General features: G+C 37.9%; 1 protein-coding gene, 1 long non-coding RNA gene and 1 pseudogene across 4 annotated transcripts in view; 1 reads left to right on the forward strand and 2 right to left on the reverse strand.

The window, feature by feature from the left end:
- Positions 1 to 3216: 3216 nt before the first annotated feature.
- LOC132146673 (zinc finger protein 501-like) overlaps positions 3217 to 19309 on the reverse strand; it is a 306725-nt pseudogene continuing 290632 nt past the window's right edge.
- LOC132148387 (zinc finger protein 883-like) overlaps positions 3788 to 19309 on the reverse strand; it is a 203032-nt gene continuing 187510 nt past the window's right edge. The window contains exons 2-3 of one of the 3 annotated variants that reach the window (XM_059557208.1): positions 5159 to 5627; positions 3788 to 5116 (exon numbers count right to left, since the gene is read on the reverse strand). In XM_059557208.1, the coding sequence (XP_059413191.1) occupies positions 3970 to 5116; positions 5159 to 5627 (1616 nt within the window). In that variant the 3' untranslated portion in view covers positions 3788 to 3969. Of the gene's footprint in view, positions 5628 to 19309 lie in introns of all 3 variants that reach the window. The other 2 variants (XM_059557338.1, XM_059557163.1) reach the window with 2 other exon arrangements.
- Positions 16830 to 19309, forward strand: part of LOC132153426 (uncharacterized) — a 189937-nt gene continuing 187457 nt past the window's right edge. The window contains exon 1 of the long non-coding RNA XR_009436794.1: positions 16830 to 16918. This is a non-coding gene — a long non-coding RNA (uncharacterized LOC132153426). The remainder of the gene's footprint in view (positions 16919 to 19309) is intronic.

The raw sequence follows: 19309 nt of genomic DNA on the forward strand, positions 1-19309 counted from the left end.
CCACAAGCTAAAGATTTAAACCTTTTTTATGTCAGGTCCATACACAAAATAGTTTTGTCCATTAATTTTTTTGAACGAGTTTGACATTTTCCCGGTCTGAACTACACATAGGCCTACTGAAGCTTGCAGTGTTTTCCACCTCTGCTGCCTCGATATACGAGTACAAGAGTACACAGATTAAACATAATCTCTAGAACTGCTCTGAATCACTTCATGAGCATTTAACTTGTTTTGAGAAAACTATCATCATATATAAAAAGACAGCAGTGTTTCAAGGAGTTTAGTACACAGAATAGGACGTATGCTTATTAGATAACCATATTTTAGTTGATGTATATGCTTTTATTTATTATTTTTTTTACTTTTTTTTCCAAAACATTGTTAGAAGCAGTGTTTCCTGTAATTATGCAAAGATTTGGTTTCAAAAACAGTTTCACTAAACAATTTCTTATGATTTTAAATCTGCATTAAACATCAGATCATTCTCAAAGTAAAAGGCAGAACTAAAGTCTGATTTTGTGGTGGATATGTTCAAATTTGATCATCTTAATGCAAGTGACGAAGGTTTGTGAAAGTCTGACAGTATTGAGCACTACTGTAAGGTTAACCCTGCATGGTGTAAATGTTTGAAAATGATTAACAGTTGCAAATAAACATTTATTAGAGATTTTGAAAAGTAATCAAAAAGTAATCAAAAGTAATCAGTTACATTAATAAAGTAATTGAAAAAGTTACACAACTATTACAATTTAAATAGGGTAACTTGTAATCTGTAACCTATTACATTTCCAAAGTAACCTTCCCTTCCCTTGATTGCAAATAAATGCACAGACACAATTTAAACTGAACAGAGATGACATCACTGAATTCAATGATGAACTGCCTTTAACTGTCATTTTGCATTATTGACACACTGTTTTCCTAATGAATGTTGTTCAGTTGCTTTGACGCAATGTATTTTGTTTAAAGCGCTATATAAATAAAGGTGACTTGAAAAGGTGACTTGAAAAGGTGACAATAGCAATAAAATAGTACAATGGTACAAATTCCCATAGGCATTTAAAGATCTTACCTTTATTAACAATAACGAATAAGATGGATATTGTAACCAAAATAAATATGGTATTTTCCCCCTTTTAAAACAAATGCTTAATTTGTGGTTCAATGTTTTATTTATTTTAAATGAAAACAGCAACAATGACAAACTTGCTTAGCGTACATTAAAGAAAGAAATTAAACTTTCATTAACAAAAGGTGTGCTTTTGGATCAGTATCTCGCATCAATCCCTGTTATAAACAAATCCGGCGGGAACTCTGTGGGCGCCGCCATCTTGCCTGCCGCCATTACTGCGTACCTGCGAAGTTTGACGGTGTGACACTTGCCGGGGCCCTCTAATAACAATTCAATGAAAGAGAATCCTGCTCAGTAAAGAAAATGTCTAGTGAAAGCGAACATTGGGTAGATGATGAAAGGCAGTGGCCAAAACTTACTGATAAAGGTAATTTATTGACAACATAATGTAATAATGTAAAAATATGTAATGTAATTAAGAAGTGTATTAATTGATGACGACAATAAATCCGAACGCTGTCGTTACTAGCTGTGTTGCTAATATGTTCACAAGCTTCACAAGTTTCAAAAAACTATTAGGCCATCCTTAAAAATATTCTTGTTTGCCATAACCCGACCGACCCTGTCAATTTAGGACTGACCCAATTAATAATTTTTTTCCCCTTTTAGTCCGACCGACTTGCCGATTGTAATTGCGTTAAGACCCACGGATTTTTTTTACTCTTCAAACAACTAATACAAATGCAATAAAATGTGAGACACACGCAATTGACTCTTTTCACACGCTCTCACGCCACACATCCATTTTCTCACGGACAGAAAAATCGCGAAGCAAAGAGGACAGGGAGACCGACAGACTAGACAGAGCAGGTTACTTATGACAGAAAAAAATCTCAGCTCTCAGATTCTGTCAATTTTATTATGAAATTCAAACAATAAATACTCCTCCGCTCGACTAGGAACTCTGTGTAATCCGTATGGCCGTGAACATGTGCAGTCAATGTGCAACAAAGGTTCGTGAATTTCACAAACGGTTTTATTCCAGGCCTGTAGTTTTGTGCTGTTATTAAAACAGCCAACCACACAACATGCTCTTCCCAGCATCACTGGACCGCATACGTACTAAAAAAAACTATATAAAAATAACCTTTCGTACAGCTAACATCTGCTATAGCCGACTACGGGACCAACATGCTACTTCTGCTACTTCCTTAGCAGCAAGGCACGCAGTAATGGCAGCGCTGCTTTACTTCCGTGTTTCGCCGGATTTGTGTATAGCCTAAATAGAAGCTCTGCATACACTTGCACCTGTAAATCGTTTATATTTTATTTGAGTTCATTTTGCTTTTGTGCAATAGATGAATAACAATTTATTTGTTTTACACATTTTATGTTTAGATATTTCTACTTTGTGGGAGTCCCATGTATCATTTTATTTTCCTGCATCCTGCACACACACACACACACACACACACCTTCAATACCACGACTTAGGTGCCCTTGAGCAAGGCATTGAACCCCCAACTGCTCCCCGGGCGCCACAGCATAAATGGCTGCCCACTGCTCCGGGTGTGTGCTCACAGTGTGTGTGTGTGTGTGTTCACTGCTCTGTGTGTGTGCATTTCGGATGGGTTAAATGCAGAGCACAAATTCTGAGTATGGGTCACCATACTTGGCTGAATGTCACTTCACTTCACTTCACTTCACACACACGTCTGTAATCCACTGCCACTTGACTTGACAGTGCGTGTGCTACATCCTCTTTACAATCTCTAGAAAATAAAACTGCATTCTGTCAGCAATGTAACGCAGCAGTAACTTATTAGACTTAACTAACACTTTCCATATCGCAATATACATCGCAGAGAAAAATTATCGCGATTTGAGTTTTTTTCAAATATCGTTCTGCTCGACTATTAAGTTTAGTCAAGCTAATAGGCTCAGTAGCTTCTGCAGCATGAGCACAAACATGTAGTTCTCCATTGTTGTTGGTGTAACATGACGTAGCGGTGTCTGACTATGGTCGAGACTTGGGGTGATGACATCATTGTTTCACAAAATATATGGATTGGCAGTACACAAAAAACCCAAAGGTGTCATTTTCAGATTTATCCACTCTGGGACCTGGTTTAAAAAAAAAAAAAAAATAGGGTTTTCACTCCCCCGAATGCTTGATCAGTCTGGACGAAACGCATATACCATACAAAATATTTACATATACAGCTAAATGTGTCTCCGCGTGTACGGGGCCTTACTGTGGTTGGATTTTGTATGACTGTGTATAAAAGATGACTCAATGGAACGCTTCCCACGTACATTGCGGTGATGTGCTTTCCCTCCAGTGTGAATCCTCTCATGTCTTTTCAGACTTGATGAATCACTGAATCTCTTGTCACAGTGTGAACACTTATAAGGTTTCTCTCCAGTGTGAATCCTCTCATGGGTTTTCAGACTTGATAAATTATTGAATATCTTGTCACAGTGTGAACACTTATAATGTTTCTCTCCAGTGTGGATTAGGGCTGCGCGATATTGGGAAAAAATGACATTGCGATATTTAAATTTTCTGCGATATATATTGCGATATGAAATCTAATCTAATTTTTTCTTACAAACAAAAATAGGGTGACCACACTTACATTCTCATTTTAAATGATTTAAATATCGACACCACCGTGTCAATTGATTAATATGCGCAAGGGAGAGAGACTCTCTCTCCCTCTGTCGCTCTCTCTCTCTCTCGCGCTCTCTCTCTCACGCTCTCCACGAATCACATTCGTCAAGGGCCGGGGAGCAGCTCGCCCATACAGTTAATGAATAACGGATCAACTATGACAGCCTACATTGCACACCCTGCGATGTGACTATCGTGGATTCGTACATCGCGATATCGATGCTTAAACGACACATCGTGCAGCCCTAGTGTGGATCCTCTCATGTTTTTTCAGACTTATTGAACGACTGAATTTCCTGTCACAGTGTGAACACCTATTAGGTTTCTCTCCATTGTGAATCCTCTCATGTCTTTTCAGACTTGATGACACACTGAATCTCTTGTCACAGTGTGAACACTTATAATGTTTCTCTCCAGTGTGAATCCTCTCATGTTTTTTCAGACTTATTGAACGACTGAATCTCTTGTCACAGTGTGAACACCTATTAGGTTTCTCTCCATTGTGAATCCTCTCATGTCTTTTCAGACTTGATGACACACTGAATCTCTTGTCACAGTGTGAACACTTATAAGGTTTCTCACCAGTGTGGATCCTCTCATGTTTTTTCAGACTTACTGAACGACTGAATTTCCTGTCACAGTGTGAACACTTATAAGGTTTCTCTCCAGTGTGGATCATCTCATGTGTTTTCAGACTTGATGACACACTGAATCTCTTGTCACAGTGTGAACACTTATAAGGTTTATCTCCAGTGTGGATCCTATCATGTTTTTTCAGAGTTACTGAACGACTGAATTTCCTGTCACAGTGTGAACACTTGTAAGGTTTCTCTCCAGTGTGGATCATCTCATGTGTTTTCAGACTTGATGACACACTAAATCTCTTGTCACAGTGTGAACACTTATAAGGTTTCTCTCCAGTGTGGATCCTCTCATGTGTTTTCAGATTTACTGTCTGACTGAATCTTTTGTCACAGTGTGAACACTTGTAAGGTTTTTCTCCAGTGTGAACCCTCTCATGTGTTTTCAGACTTGATAAATTATTGAATCTCTTGTCACAGTGTGAACACTTGTAAGGTTTCTCTCCAGTGTGGATCCTCTCATGTGTTTTCAGATCTCTTGTGTGACTGAATCTCTTGTCACAGATTAAACACTTATAAGGTTTCTCTCCAGTGTGAATCTTCTCGTGTGTTTTCAGACTTGATAAATTATTTAATCTCTTGTCACAGTGTGAACACTTGTAAGGTTTCTCTCCAGTGTGGATCCTCTCATGTGTTTTCAGATTTGATGACTGACTGAATCTCTTGTCACAGTGTGAACACTTGTAAGGTTTCTCTCCAGTGTGGATCTTCTCATGCACTTTTAAACTGCTCGCTGAACTAAAAGTCTTTTCACACCCAAAGCACACGTACTCTCTCACACCAGTATGTATTTTCTGATGTACTTTCAAACTTTGTAGATGCAAAAAACTCTTACCACACAAATTACATGGATGTGGTTTCTCCTTTGCATGAACTTTCAAGTGTTTCTTCAGAAGTGAAGCCCATAAAAACATTTTACCACATTGATCACATGTGTGCTGCTGCTCTCTAGTGTGGATGTTCATGTGATCCTTAAGATTTGATTTATGTGTGAAACTCTTCCCGCACTGATCGCAAGTGAATGGTTTCTCTCCAGTATGAACTCTCATGTGACCATTAAGACTTGATTTACATGTGAAACTCTTTCCACACTGAGTACAGGTGAAAGATTTCTTAATTTTTTTCTTTAAAGCTTTCTGTTTGGTTTGAGAGCAAATCAAAGGTTTTCCGCCAGTTTTGACATGATTTTTCTCCTCAACTTCACTTGATTCTTCATTTTCCTCTTTTTCTTCAATGAATTCTGAAATAAAAGTAAAAATTATTTATTTTTGGTATATTGTTAAAAGCTGAGAGAACATCTGTAAATACACAATTTACTTTTCTTGCTTTAGATTTACTGTCTTGTCTACTGTAATGTTACTGTAATGTATTTTACTCATTTAATAGGGAGACCCGGTGAACATTTTTAAGCATCATTGTTCTTTTCGGTCAGTTTGACCTCAGGGTCTTTAAGCTGTATAAAACAATAAATATATAAATTTTACTAGGGCTGTGATGGTGGCAGATTTTTACCACTTTACCACCATATATATACATAGAACAAAATTATTAACGCAACACTTTAGTTTTTGCCCCCATTTTTCATGAGCTGAATTCAACGATCTAAGACTTTTCCTGTGTACAAAAAAAGGCCTATTTCTCTTAAACATTGTCTAAATCTGTGTTAGTGAGCACTTCTCCTTTGCCGAGATAATCTATCCACCTCACAGGTGTGGAATATCAAGATGCTGATTAGACAGCATGATTATCATAACCACAACAGATAATTACTATAAATAATATAATAATCTTTAATTCTACTTTTATGTAAATGTTGAAGGAAGGGACCCCAGATCTTGGAAAAAATAAGAGACTTTGACTCGTTCAGCCAAATTTTTTCAAGGTTAAAAAACAGAGACCATCTCCGCAAGCCATTTCTGAAAACATGGGAGAGCAGTGGCTTTCCAATCCTTCAATATGATTCTCTTGCCTACAACCATGCCCAACATTAATGCCTACTGCAAACGATAAGGCAAAGAGGAAGCTGTGTCAGAGTAGCCAAAAATGGCCAATTCCATTTCAGGAGGAAGAGTATGATTATATGACATTGAATACCAAGAGAAAATATCTTCCCAATATCTCTGGAGTTTCGGGAAAGAACAAGAAGCATGAGATATAGTCATAGCACAACCTGCAGGTAACAGGAGGAGACAAGGTTAACACTGTTATGGACTCCTAGGAACAAATTAAAAAGTGTCAAAAAGTGTTAAATAGGCTGGCAACATGATAGAAACATAATACATGCTAGCAACACTTAGCTAAGATCTAAAGCATGCAACTATTGCATTGAATAAGGAAGTTGCTGTAACTCAGGTAAGCAATGTCCGATCTGCCCCAAACTTCACACAATTGACAAGAGTCCTGTACTGAACACATCAACATGCCCGTATTTGGTTATAGTCATAGTTCCACCTGTTGGTAAAACGAAGTCATGTCATGTGTAGCACTGTTATGGACTCCTTGCAACATATTAAAAAGTGCCAGCAAGTGATAAATACACTGGCATAATGCTAGAAAAATACTAAAACATGTTAGCAACAATTAGCTAAATGCTAAAGCATCATATTACTGCAGTGAAACAGGAAGTTGCTGTAAATCAGGCAAGCAATGTCCAATCTGTCCCCAAACTTCACACGTGTGATGGGTGTTCTGTCCTGAACAAACACCCATGACCAAATTCAGTAATAGTCATAGCGCCACCTGCTGGTAACAAGTTACTGTAATTCAGGCATACAGTGTCCAATCTGCCCCAAATTGAACAAGTTTGATAAGAGTCCTGTCCTGAACACATCAACATGCCCGTATTCGATTATAGTCATAGCGCCACCTTATGACAACAGAAAGTGTCATGTTAAACACTTTTATGCACTATTTGCAACACAGTAAAATAGGCCATTGTGTGCTAATCATGCTAGAAATATTCTCAAAAATGCTAGCAACACTTACTATGTGCTAAAGGATGCTATTAATACTATGAAAATGGAAGTTGTTTTAACTCATGCATACAATTCCCAATCTGACCCAAACCTCACATGTTTTATAAGAGTCCTGGCCTGAACACAATTAAAGATCAATATTCAATTATAAGTATAGCTCCGCCTGCTGGCAACAGGAAATGACTTATTTTATTAGGGCTGGGTACCGAACTTCGATGCCTTTATGGTATCGAACGAAATACTTCGATACTATGAGTATCGAAAAATTTGTTATCTTTTGGTTCCAAATTTCGGTTCCAAAAGCCAAGCGGCCGTTTTTTTTTTTTTTTTTTGCCAAGCGGCTGTGTCTGTGTGAGCTTGTAGCATACGTGCATGTAAGGACCTAAATTCGCCGTGATTTGCTGTCCACCACCACGTGACGTGACTGGGAGGATTTCTGAAGATACTCGCAGTCACACAAGTGTAGTTGTTTTTTCTCAAAACGTTTCCGTTTTACAATGCCAAAGAGGTCTAAAGTGTGGCAACACTTTATAAAAGTGGATGCTGAGTCAGCAAAGTGCAACATGAGTATTGCAACCAAACCCGGCAATACCACCAATTTAATGATGCATTTGTTTGGATGAGTGTTTTGACCTCCCTCCCTGTTTAGTTTCGTCTACTCCATTGCATATCTTGAAACACACCCCCTTTCACGTCGTCTAAAAAACCGAGAGAGAGAATGTGTGAGCTGAAGCTCTGAACGCGCGCAAATTGTTTAAAACGCTTGAATCAGCAATATTTAGAAACAAGTGCAAACGATCAGCTACGATCCGTTTCACCTCTTCAAGCGAGTGAACAACACGAATCAAGTTAGGAATTTTACATCACTTTTCACGATAGCCCATCGGACTGGCAAACACAAAGCCCCGGGACGTGGGGCTAACGATTTTGCGAGCCCTGCACCTCAGATCTATCCAGTTTGTGAAACACTGGTTTTCACACTGGTTTCGTTAAACAAAATGATTATTTTAAAAGATTGACTCAAAAGAATCATTGGTTCACTAATTGGATCATGAACTTGTATTACCGAGCCAAAGATTATCTATTATTGAACATCTCGAATGAATAAATACTTCAAGTTCATCTGTAAGGCACATAAAGCTATCGTTTGAGTTTATAAACTTCTATTTCATGCATGATTCGCAAAGTGTGAGTTCTAGAATAATGTCTGTGTCTTGATGAGCATGTATCGCTCACTAGGAGTCGCTAAATGAACAGCTGTCAGCTGCTGTTCTTTTTTTTTTTTTTTTCAATGGAGGATCAGTTGCCCTATTGGTTAAAATCCCCAAATTGTTTACTTAAATATTAAATTAATAAATGACATCAAAACAGGGGCGTTTGCGTTATGATGTGGTGGGCTGCTGTGGGCAAGAAAGTCCAGGGCAACTCTTTGGTCCCAGTCTGCCCCTGAATGGCGCACCCCTATCTAGTGTTGTCAAAAGACCCGGTACTTCGGTACCAAGTCGGTACTAAAAAAATTTAAATGTGACGGTACCAGGTTTCTTTAAGTACCGGTAGTACCGAGGTCCCGTACAAACCCGGTTCTTGACACATACAGCATTATGATTTCCGCAAAGCAAAAAACGAGGACGGAATCTCAAAATCCAGTCATGAAAATGAAACTTAAATTTTTAATATGGACATTCACGTAATTTGTCAAAGTTAGCATAAATTAATCAAATCAAATCTCCATATGGACCACTATCTGTAAAAGTTAAACTGCAAAAGTTGTTTGAAATATGAATCCTGCATGTTCTGTGCGTCTCTGTGTGAATGATCGAATAGCAGAGACATGCGGGTTTGTTTACTACATAGACTAAAGCGCGTGACACATTAATTTCAGCATCTGAGCTTCAGGGTTCTCTCTCCATGAAGCAATCTGTACTTTTCGATTCATGTCAATGAATGCACAGCGCACCTGTATCTGACGCTCTATAAACTCTGTGTGAAGGCGCACAACTCACCGTCGCTTTCTTACACATGCAAAGAGAGAGAGAGCGAGAGTCTTACCACGCTGAATCGACACGCTACATGTAAACTATATTCTTTGTTGTCTTCTCCTGTCAAAATAATGGAGTTCATTTAGAATTATTCATATTTTTCGAACAAGCAGAAGATATGCAGGTTTCTCCTGTAGTGGGCTGAGCTAATGCGCAAATGGCAATTTCATTGGCTGGTGCTGATCTAGTACCGTCCCTGCATTATATATTGTTAGTATGGTGGTAGAATTAATAGTAGTATTATCTTTTAATAATAATTAATATGATCTATCACTATTTTTTTTTACAGAAACCCTCAATGACCAAAAATATCTTAAGCATCACTACCAGTCTTAAGTTCAGTTAGAATGACAAATATGCATTCATTAGGCCTAAAAGTTAACTTTTACATAAAGGCATTGTGCTAGAAATATTACTATTATTTAGTAAAATGTATGTGATACTGCTACTACTGTTGAAAAAATTAATAAAACATCATTTTTTAAAGAAATAAATCACACAATATTTCTTCCATGTTTTAATTTTGATAGTAAATCCCCTTTATTTACCAAAAATAAAATGTGTTTAAATTTCATAAATTAAAAGACAAATTAAATTTGGGTGAAACTTGTTTACTGTTTTTCATAATTATATAACTTGTAGAAAAACTTTAAACACATTTGTAAATAAGTATAAAGAATGGCATTGGTTTTATTTTTAGTGCTAAAAAGTTTTTTTTTTTAAATTAGCATATTTTTGTGTTTTGCTTTGGTACCGAAATTGGTACCGAGAACCGTGGATTTTCACTGGTATCGGTACCGAATACTGAAATTTTGGTACCGTGACAACACTACCCCTATCCAAAGAGCACAACCAGTTGTATTAATAATGTTATCCCGAGTGTGAAGTGTTACCAGAATTTTTTTTAATTAAGGTGAAAAATAAAAGTTTTGTGTTTAATGTATTTGTGTTGATGTTGAAATGGATTTTTAAACATATGGTATCGAAAAAAGTATCGTTAGGAACCGGTATCGAAACTGAGGTTTTGAAATTGGCACCGGATCGAAAGATTTTGAACAATATCCAGCCCTATATTTTATACAAACTTAAACATGAAATGTCTGATCTGCCTGAAACTTTTCATGTTTGGTAAGAGTACTGGCCTGAAGACATTTATATGCCGATATTCAGTTATAACCATAGCACCACCTGTTGGCAGCAGGAAATGTGGCCAAATATTTACTATTTTATAAGCATAATGGCCCAACGTTCACTGTCCCTCCTATGGGCACCGGGTTGTGGTGAGCACTGGTGCGAATGCCCTTTCATTGCTGCTTGCAGCTTTAATTAGGGCTCAAGCCTGAAGGGGCGCAGAGCCCTATTGATTTTCTAAGGATTATTCTTATTAGGGCCCGAGCACCGATGGTGTGAGGATACTATTGTATCTGCTCCGTTTATTATTATTATTCCGCTGCTTCTTCTTCTCCAAAATGAATCACATTTTTGAGGGCTTAAACATGCTCAAAAAGTCATGAAACATTGCACACGCGTCAAACCTGGTGAAAATTTACGTCTGATATAGGATTCAGAAGAGGGTGTGGCGAAATGGCTCGACAGCGCCACCTATAATAAGAAAATCAACAGCCTTCCAGCTGTGTTTCACGTACATGCACGTGTGCACACACACATGTAACACACCAATAGCTACAAAAAAGATTCTTGGAGCAAAATTCTAAACCCAACAGGAAGTCGGTTATTTTTAATATTATGAGCAAATTTTGTGTAATTTTGGTAATTGCCATGCGTTGTATTTTAACGAACTCCTCCTAGAGATTTATTCAGATCAACAACAAATTTGGTATGCCTAATCTAAAGGCAGGAATTTTGATGATTCGCCATGAAAAATGAAGTTGCTATAACTCGGACATACAATGTCCAATCTGCCCCAAACGCTGCGACAGACTACTGCGTCCGAAATCACATGCTTCTCTACTATATAGTATGGAAAAAGCAGTATGCGACAAATTAGTATGTTTGAATCTTTTGCGTTCATAAAAGAGTAGGCGAGAATTGCAATAACTCTCGCAAGATTCAGTTGTACGTATACTTAATTTGCGTTCTAATATGCCTACTATAAATCACTTTGACATATTTCACTTATATTTACAACTTCAAATGCATATTTCTCGCTGTTCCCTTTTCTACTAAAGCCACTCGCTTGCGGTGAGCCCGGGTGCGAGGGCCCGTTCATTGCTGCTTGCAGCTTTAATTATTAAGTTGGCTTGAGAAAGCCAACTTACTGAAATCCTATTTAAACTTATTATTATTATTATTTTTCTGACCGCAAAATTTTTGGACACTAACTCCTCCTAGACCGTTCAAGCTACATACTCCAAACTCCTTCATAGTGTTCTGACTTGGTGTGCTATATCTTTTCAGACTGGTTTGAGTTACGGTTTTCTTAAAAATTTATATTAAAAATCATAAAAATGTCCATAGACTTTCATTGACAGGATGTTCAGATGACCCAAGCTCCAAATCCCATTAGACTCAATCAAGCTTTGATGCTAATCAATTTAAACTCATTCAAACTCATCTAATCTATCTATCTATCTGACTATTTCTATCTATCTATCTATCTATCTATCTATGTCTATCCTAATAATATGCTAATCATGCTAAAATCATGCTAGCAACATGCTAGTCGCATGCTAGTCATGCTAGAAACTTGCTAGCAACATGATAATCATACTAAAATCATGCTAGCAACATGCTAGTCGCATGCTAGTCGCATGCTAGTCATGCTAGAAACATGCTAACAACATGATCCTGCATGTTCTGTGTGTCTCTGTGTGAATGATTGAATGGCAGAGACGTGCGGGTTTGTTTACTACATAGACTAAAGCGCGTGACATATTAATTTCAGCATCTAAGCTTCAGGGTTCTCTCTCTATGAAGCGATCTGTCCTTTTCGATTCATGTCAATGTATGCACAGCGCACCTGTATCTGACGCTCTGTAAACTCTGTGTGAAGGCGCACAACTCACCATCGCTTTCTTACACATGCAAAGAGAGAGAGAGCGAGAGTCTTACCACGCTGAATCGACACGCTACATGTAAACTATATTCTTTGTTGTCTTCTCCTGTCAAAATAATGGAGTTCATTTAGAATTATTCATATTTTTCGAACAAGCAGAAGATATGCAGGTTTCTCCTGTAGTGGGCGGAGCTAATGCGCAAATGGCCATTTCATTCAGTCCCTGCATTATATATTGTTAGTATGGTGGTAGAATTAATAGTAGTATTATCTTTTAATAATAATTAATATGATTTATCACTATTTTTTTTTACAGACACCCTCAATGACCAAAAATATCTTAAGCATCACTACCAGTCTTAAGTTCAGTTAGAATGACAAATATGCATTCATTAGGCCTAAAAGTTAACTTTTACATAAAGGCATTGTGCTAGAAATATTACGATTATTTAGTAAAATGTATGTGATACTGCTACTACTGTTGAAAAAATTAATAAAACATATTTTTTTAAAGAAATAAACCACACAATATTTCTTCCATGTTTTAATTTTGATAGTAAATCCCCTTTATTTACCAAAAATAAAATGTGTTTAAATTTCATAAATTAAAAGACAAATTAAATTTGGGTGAAACTTGTTTACTGTTTTTATAATTATATTACTTATAGAAAAACTTTAAACACAATTGTAAATAAGTATAAAGAATGGCATTGGTTTTATTTTTAGTGCTAAAAAGTTATTTTTTTTTAATTAGCATATTTTTGTGTTTTGCTTTGGTACCGAAATTGGTACCGAGAACCGTGGATTTTCACTGGTATCGGTACCGAATACTGAAATGTTGGTACCGTAACAACAGTAATATATATATATATATATATATATATATATATATATATATATATATATATATATATATATATGTGTGTGTGTGTGTGTGTGTGTGTGTGTTAAGGCTGTGCGATTAATTGAAATCGAAATTAAATCGCAATTTCTAAATCTCTTTATATCACGATTTTCCGCAGCCCCAACCTCCCGCAGTATGTTATCTGACCCAATCAGAATGCAGCACACCTAAGTGGAGCGCGAGAACAGAGTAGACTGGGCATATGCCTAAATCCAGGTTCACACACTATCTGTGATGCGTAGCCTTTTTTTTCCAAGACCATGTTAACTGATCAGAACGTTCACACTGCACGTGGTAAAAGATGAAAACAGAAAAGGTTATAAATAAAAAGGTGCGAAAAGATTTAATATCTCGCGCGTGAGCAAAGAGATAGTTGTGAGTGCACAGGACACAGGTTGAGTGAAAGGAGACATGTTGTAAGGCAGCGTGTATCTGAGCCTTATACAGTCTGATGATCTGAGCATGCGCATCTGGTTTTGTTAACAGAGCAAAGGAAATATGCGTAGATTTGCGCTCATGCATTATTTTAATGTGCTTTCGCGTTACAATAATGTGCTCTCATTGCTGCTTCTGAACTGCGTACACATAACTTACTGTATACGCCCTGCAGACGGAGTACGTGTGAACCTTGGGCAATAAATATATTGGGCAAAACATATAACACCTGAGGCACCACTACAATGAGCTTTATTACCAATGCATGGCAAAAAAAAAACATCCCTGAACACAGGTTTTATTTTATTTTTTTATTATAATTTTTTGCCATATGTCTAGATTTAGTTTGACATCTTAGTGATTATTTTGACTTAAGTCTGTTCTAGAGACGTTACAACTTTTTTGATAAAGCTCTCATTGGTTTTCTTTCGGAAATATGTTTCAAATTAATACTGAATGCATTTATGACTGTAAAGCATGCCTGTGTGTGTCAAAATCTTGATTAAAATCGAAATCGCAAAATTGATCAAAAAATCGTGATAGGTTTTTTTTGTCCATAACGCACAACCCTAGTGTATATATATTTTTAATTTTATACACGGGCCTGGCCTTAAAGCAGCCTCCTTAACGCACACCTAAAATTCGAATGCAATGTTTTTGCATTTGAATGCGGATTTTTATTTTAAATTCGATGAATATTCAAGATTCTAATTATTTTTTTTACAGCCCTACAGAGTACAGCCCAAAGTCCCTAGTTCTTGGGTAAAGTTCCTGTGCAAAAACGCAGATTTATTGTAATATTAGGGCTGTGCAAACAAATCGATTCGATTTTCATGTGCATCTCATCAGTAAAGGCGCACCTGTAATTAGTAGTATATCTCCAGCATGTGCGTTCAGATCAGGGTTGCCAGATTTTCAAAACAAATCCTGCCCAGTTGCTTCTAAAAACTAGTCCAAAACTAGCCCAATCCCGTTTCATGGAGGTTCCCCGATAAAAATTGCGTCCCGGGGTTAAAATATACGTGTTTTGGCAGGGTTGCCTTGGTAAAATCAGCATTTCAAGGGTTAAATATCACGTTATTGGGGGGTCGCTTCAACCTGCGGACATGGAAAAACAACCGCGGACTTGGCAACACTGGTTCAGGTGGAGCGGCTTTTGAAAGTGAAAAAGTGAAAGTGACATGACATTCAGCCAAGTATGGTGACCCATACTCAGAATTTGTGCTCTGCATTTAACACATACGAAGTGCACACACACAGAGCGGTGAACACACACACACACACTATGAGCACACCCGGAGCAGTGGGCAGCCATTTATGCCGCGGTGCCCGGGGAGCAGTTGGGGGTTCGGTGCCTTGCTCAAGGGCACCTAAGTCGTGGTATTGAGGGTGGATAGAGCACTGTACATGCACTTCCCCCACCCACAATTCCTGCCAGCCCAAGACTCGAACTCACAACCTTTCGATTGCCAGTCCAACTCTCTAACCATTAGGCCAAGACTACCCTTTTACTACACAGAGCCGTAGTCCACCGACAAGCTACAACAAAATCGCTTTCAAGATCGACAAAGATTCACCTGCGATTTTGAAATTGATTTTGTGTAGATTTTCAGTGAACTACGGCTTTGTGTAGTAAATGCCAACCAGTGTTGCCAAGTCTGCGGTTGTTTTTCATGTCCGCAATTCAAAGTGACCCCAGTACCAATAACATGATGTTCAGCCCCTAAAATGTGCATATTACCAAGGGAACCCCGCCAAAAATGTGTATTTATCGCCCAGAAACGCGACTGGACTAGTTTTGAGAAGCAACTGGGCAGGTTTTGTTTCGAAAACCTGCCAACCCTGGTCTGAATGCACGTGCTGGAGATATACTACTAATCACAGGAGCGCCTTTACTTTGTAGATGCGCATGTAAATCGCCTTCGATTTTTTGCACAGCCCCATGTAATATGTGCAAGCTGTTCTGGATGTGGACCTAAGACGTAGGCATCGAGCACATGCCTCTGAGATATGAGAGTCTCACAAATACTGTTTACAGGAGCAAAGTTTCCTTACTTTAGCAAAGGAAAACCAGTCTCTTCTTGGCATAGATTGAAATCCTCCTAATTAGGCTAATGCTTCTAGTTAGTGACCAGCGATTTGTTTTGGTGTCTCTCATCCACGCTTCCATGTTCGTCACTAATCACAAGTGCATGTGTGTCCTACATCATCTGCCCAGAACGGCTTGAATATATGACAGTCAGCAGAAGTGAGGAAAAAGTGTTTATAACATTTAAAATATGGATGCTTTTCTTACAACACACCGATTCCCTACAGGAAGCCTTTATTCATCCCTCGGAGCCATGTGAGGCACTTTTTATTACAGATGCGCATGCTTTATTTGACTACTTATAGACTATTGAACAAAAACACCCTCCTACTCCAATTATAACACTTGGAAGAGCCAGGATAATTATTTATATAAGTCAGATTGGATTAATCTGAAAGAAAACAGTCATATACACCTAAAGGATTCTTGAGAGTGAGTAAAACATGGCCTAATTTTCATTTTTGGGTGAACTAACCCTTTAATATCTTTCTTGCGGTGAACACAAAAGAAAAAAGATATTTTGAAGAATGTGGGTAACCAAACAGTAGCTGGTGCACATTTGATAGTAGAAAAAATACTGTTCAACTGTCTGGTAATACACATTATTCAAAATAACATTTATCATGAGATCAGGATATTGTTATGTTTTTTGAACAAATGTTCTTTATGTGTATCGTGGCCTTATTTCAGTGACTTAAAATAAATTTTTTACTAACCATAAATAAACTTAGTTTTTTTCAAAAACACAAACATGTAGGCAACATCCATGCTGCACAGCATATTATTGTTGCACAGATTGTGCCGATTACAGTGTTACACTTAAGTTATTAATATGCGTGTGTGGATATATATAATACACACACACAAGTTCTCCAGGGCTCAAAAACACCCAGAAAAAAAATCTTTTTTAAGCCTAATGTACCACAAACAGTCATTAAAGATGAATGAAGAATAAACACCAACCTCCTTGTTCTTCGTGTTTTATTTCTGGTTCCTCTTGTTTTATTCTCAAAGTTTCTGGTTCCTCGTGTTTTATTCTCAACATTTCTGGTTCCTCGTCTTGTATTGTGCTGGTTTCTGGTTCCTCTTGTTTTATTCTCAAAGTTTCTGGTTCAGACATAAAACACGAGGAACCAGAAACCTGGAGAATAAAGGTTTCTGGTTCCTCGTGTTTTATTGTGCTGGTGTCTGGTTCACTCGTGTTCTCTTCTCTCTCCTCTTTCACAAACTCCATCTTCACAGCAGCAGATCTCAGTTCAGATGATAAACTCTTCCAGATATTCCTGCTCGCTTCAAAACTCAGTCACGGCTGTGAGGAAGAGAATATTACAGGTATTTACTGAACTGATTCAAAAACTGTATATATATATTTTTAGAAACATGTCTAACCGTTTGTATTAAGGCAGCATACCTACATAACAACAACAGAGAGCGTGGTGAAATACTTCTTCTTCTGAGGTTTAATGATGTTTGTCAAACAAACGTATGTGATTAGCGCCTCCCGCTGGACTGGAGCGAAGCTACGAGAGGAAGAAAACCCAGAACGTTGTGAGGACGTCGCCAGTTCGTCATCATTTGGGGCGAATACCGAACGGAAGTGAGCATCCCTATGCCCTACTCCCTTCGAAGGGCCCTTTAAGTGAGTTATTTGAAGGGTGTAGGGCATTACTGTCTGCGCGTCCGAGCAGAATCCAGCACTACATCCGTTGCTAAATGGATAGATAAATAAATAAGTATTTACTTAAAATGTATTTTTGTCTAGTTGTGTCTTATTTTAAATTACTTTCCTTCCGTCAGCTTGGTGTTTAATACAAATAAATGGATATAAATAAACACAATCTAAAGAACATTTCCTGCCACTATCATTTGATTTAATTTGTTTTGTGTTTGATGAGAAATAAAACCAAAAGCTGAAGAGGTTTTCTGAAGATGAAGCTTAGGTGTTTTATCAGTGTCTTTGCTAATATGTATCACTATAAACTTATGTGACAGACAGTGATTAACCTCATTCAATAGACATTTGCATTGACAGGCGAACATAATCACCTAATTTTGTAAATGAAGCTAATTACATTTGCATTAAGAAGAGATTGCACTTGTCTATATTTTAAATGAATACCTTATTTTTACAAACTGAGCCTTCCATGAACAAAAATGAGTTTTGCATGTATGTCATGATAAGAGGTAAATCCAGCCCTGCTTTTAGAAAGACACAGAAGTGAATTCAGTGCTTTTAAAGGGGTCCTATTATGCTATTTTACAAAGTCTTGATTTTGTTTTGGGGGTTTACTAGAAAAGGCTCTCATACTAGGATGTTCGAAAAACATTATTTTTCACATATTTTACATTATTACCAAACCTCTCTCCTTAGTCAGGCATGAACAGCTCGGATAGTTCCTCTATCAAATGAAGGCCCACCTTCTGAAATATGAAATGTGCTGTGATTGGTTAGCTGGGCCAGAGTGTGTTGGATTGGTTATCTATGCTAGTATGTGCTGTGATTGGTTAGCTGGCCGGTATGTGCTGTGATTGGTTAGCTGGGCCAGTGTGTGTTGTGATTGGTTAGCTGGGCCAGTGTGTGTTGTGATTGGTTAGCTGGGCCAGTGTGTGTTGTGATTGGTTAGCTGGGCCAGTGTGTGTTGTGATTGGTTATCTCGGCCAGTGTGTGTTGTGATTGGTTATCAGGGCCAGTGTGTGTTGTGATTGGTAAGTTTGGCCAGTGTGTGTTGTGATTGGTTATCTCAGCCGGTGTGTGTTGTGATTGGTTATCTCAGCCGGTGTGTGTTGTGATTGGTTATCTTGTCCAGTGTTTTGTGATTGGTTATCTTGGCCAGTGTGTGTTGTGATTGGTAAGCTGGGCCAGTGTGTGTTGTGATTGGTAAGCTTGGCCAGTGTGTGTTGTGATTGGTTATCTCAGCCGGTGTGTGTTGTGATTGGTTATCTCAGCCGGTGTGTGTTGTGATTGATTATCTTGGCCAGTGTGTGTTGTGATTGGTTATCTTGGCCAGTGTGTGTTGTGATTGGTTATCTCAGCCGGTGTGTGTTGTGATGGGTTATCTGGGCCAGTGTGTGTTGTGATAGGCAGCACTCTGTGCCTGGTCGGGAAATTTCATGCCCACACCATAGCTGCCTGAGAGCTTAAGTGTAAGTACTGCATCAAAATTAAATCAATTTTAGCATTATATAAACCCAGATGATTGTAACCACTCTAAGTTCATCTGCCTTGGGAAAGCTAGCAAGTGTTTGGGATAGGGATATAACAATCATTACCTTCTCTAATGCAGCTGAACAAGGTCTCGTCCCACTCATCGATATTTGTGATATCACAAATCCCAGAAAATATGTGTTTTAGTCTAAACAAGTAATTTGTTGTAGTTTCTGAATAGTAATTTAACGTTAAATAAAATATCTACTTTTGAAGTGGACTGAGCATTGTAACTCTGCAGATATTTTTTATGCTCAAA

The sequence above is a fragment of the Carassius carassius genome, chromosome 1, assembly GCF_963082965.1.
Source record: "Carassius carassius chromosome 1, fCarCar2.1, whole genome shotgun sequence".
NCBI lineage: Eukaryota > Metazoa > Chordata > Actinopteri > Cypriniformes > Cyprinidae > Carassius > Carassius carassius.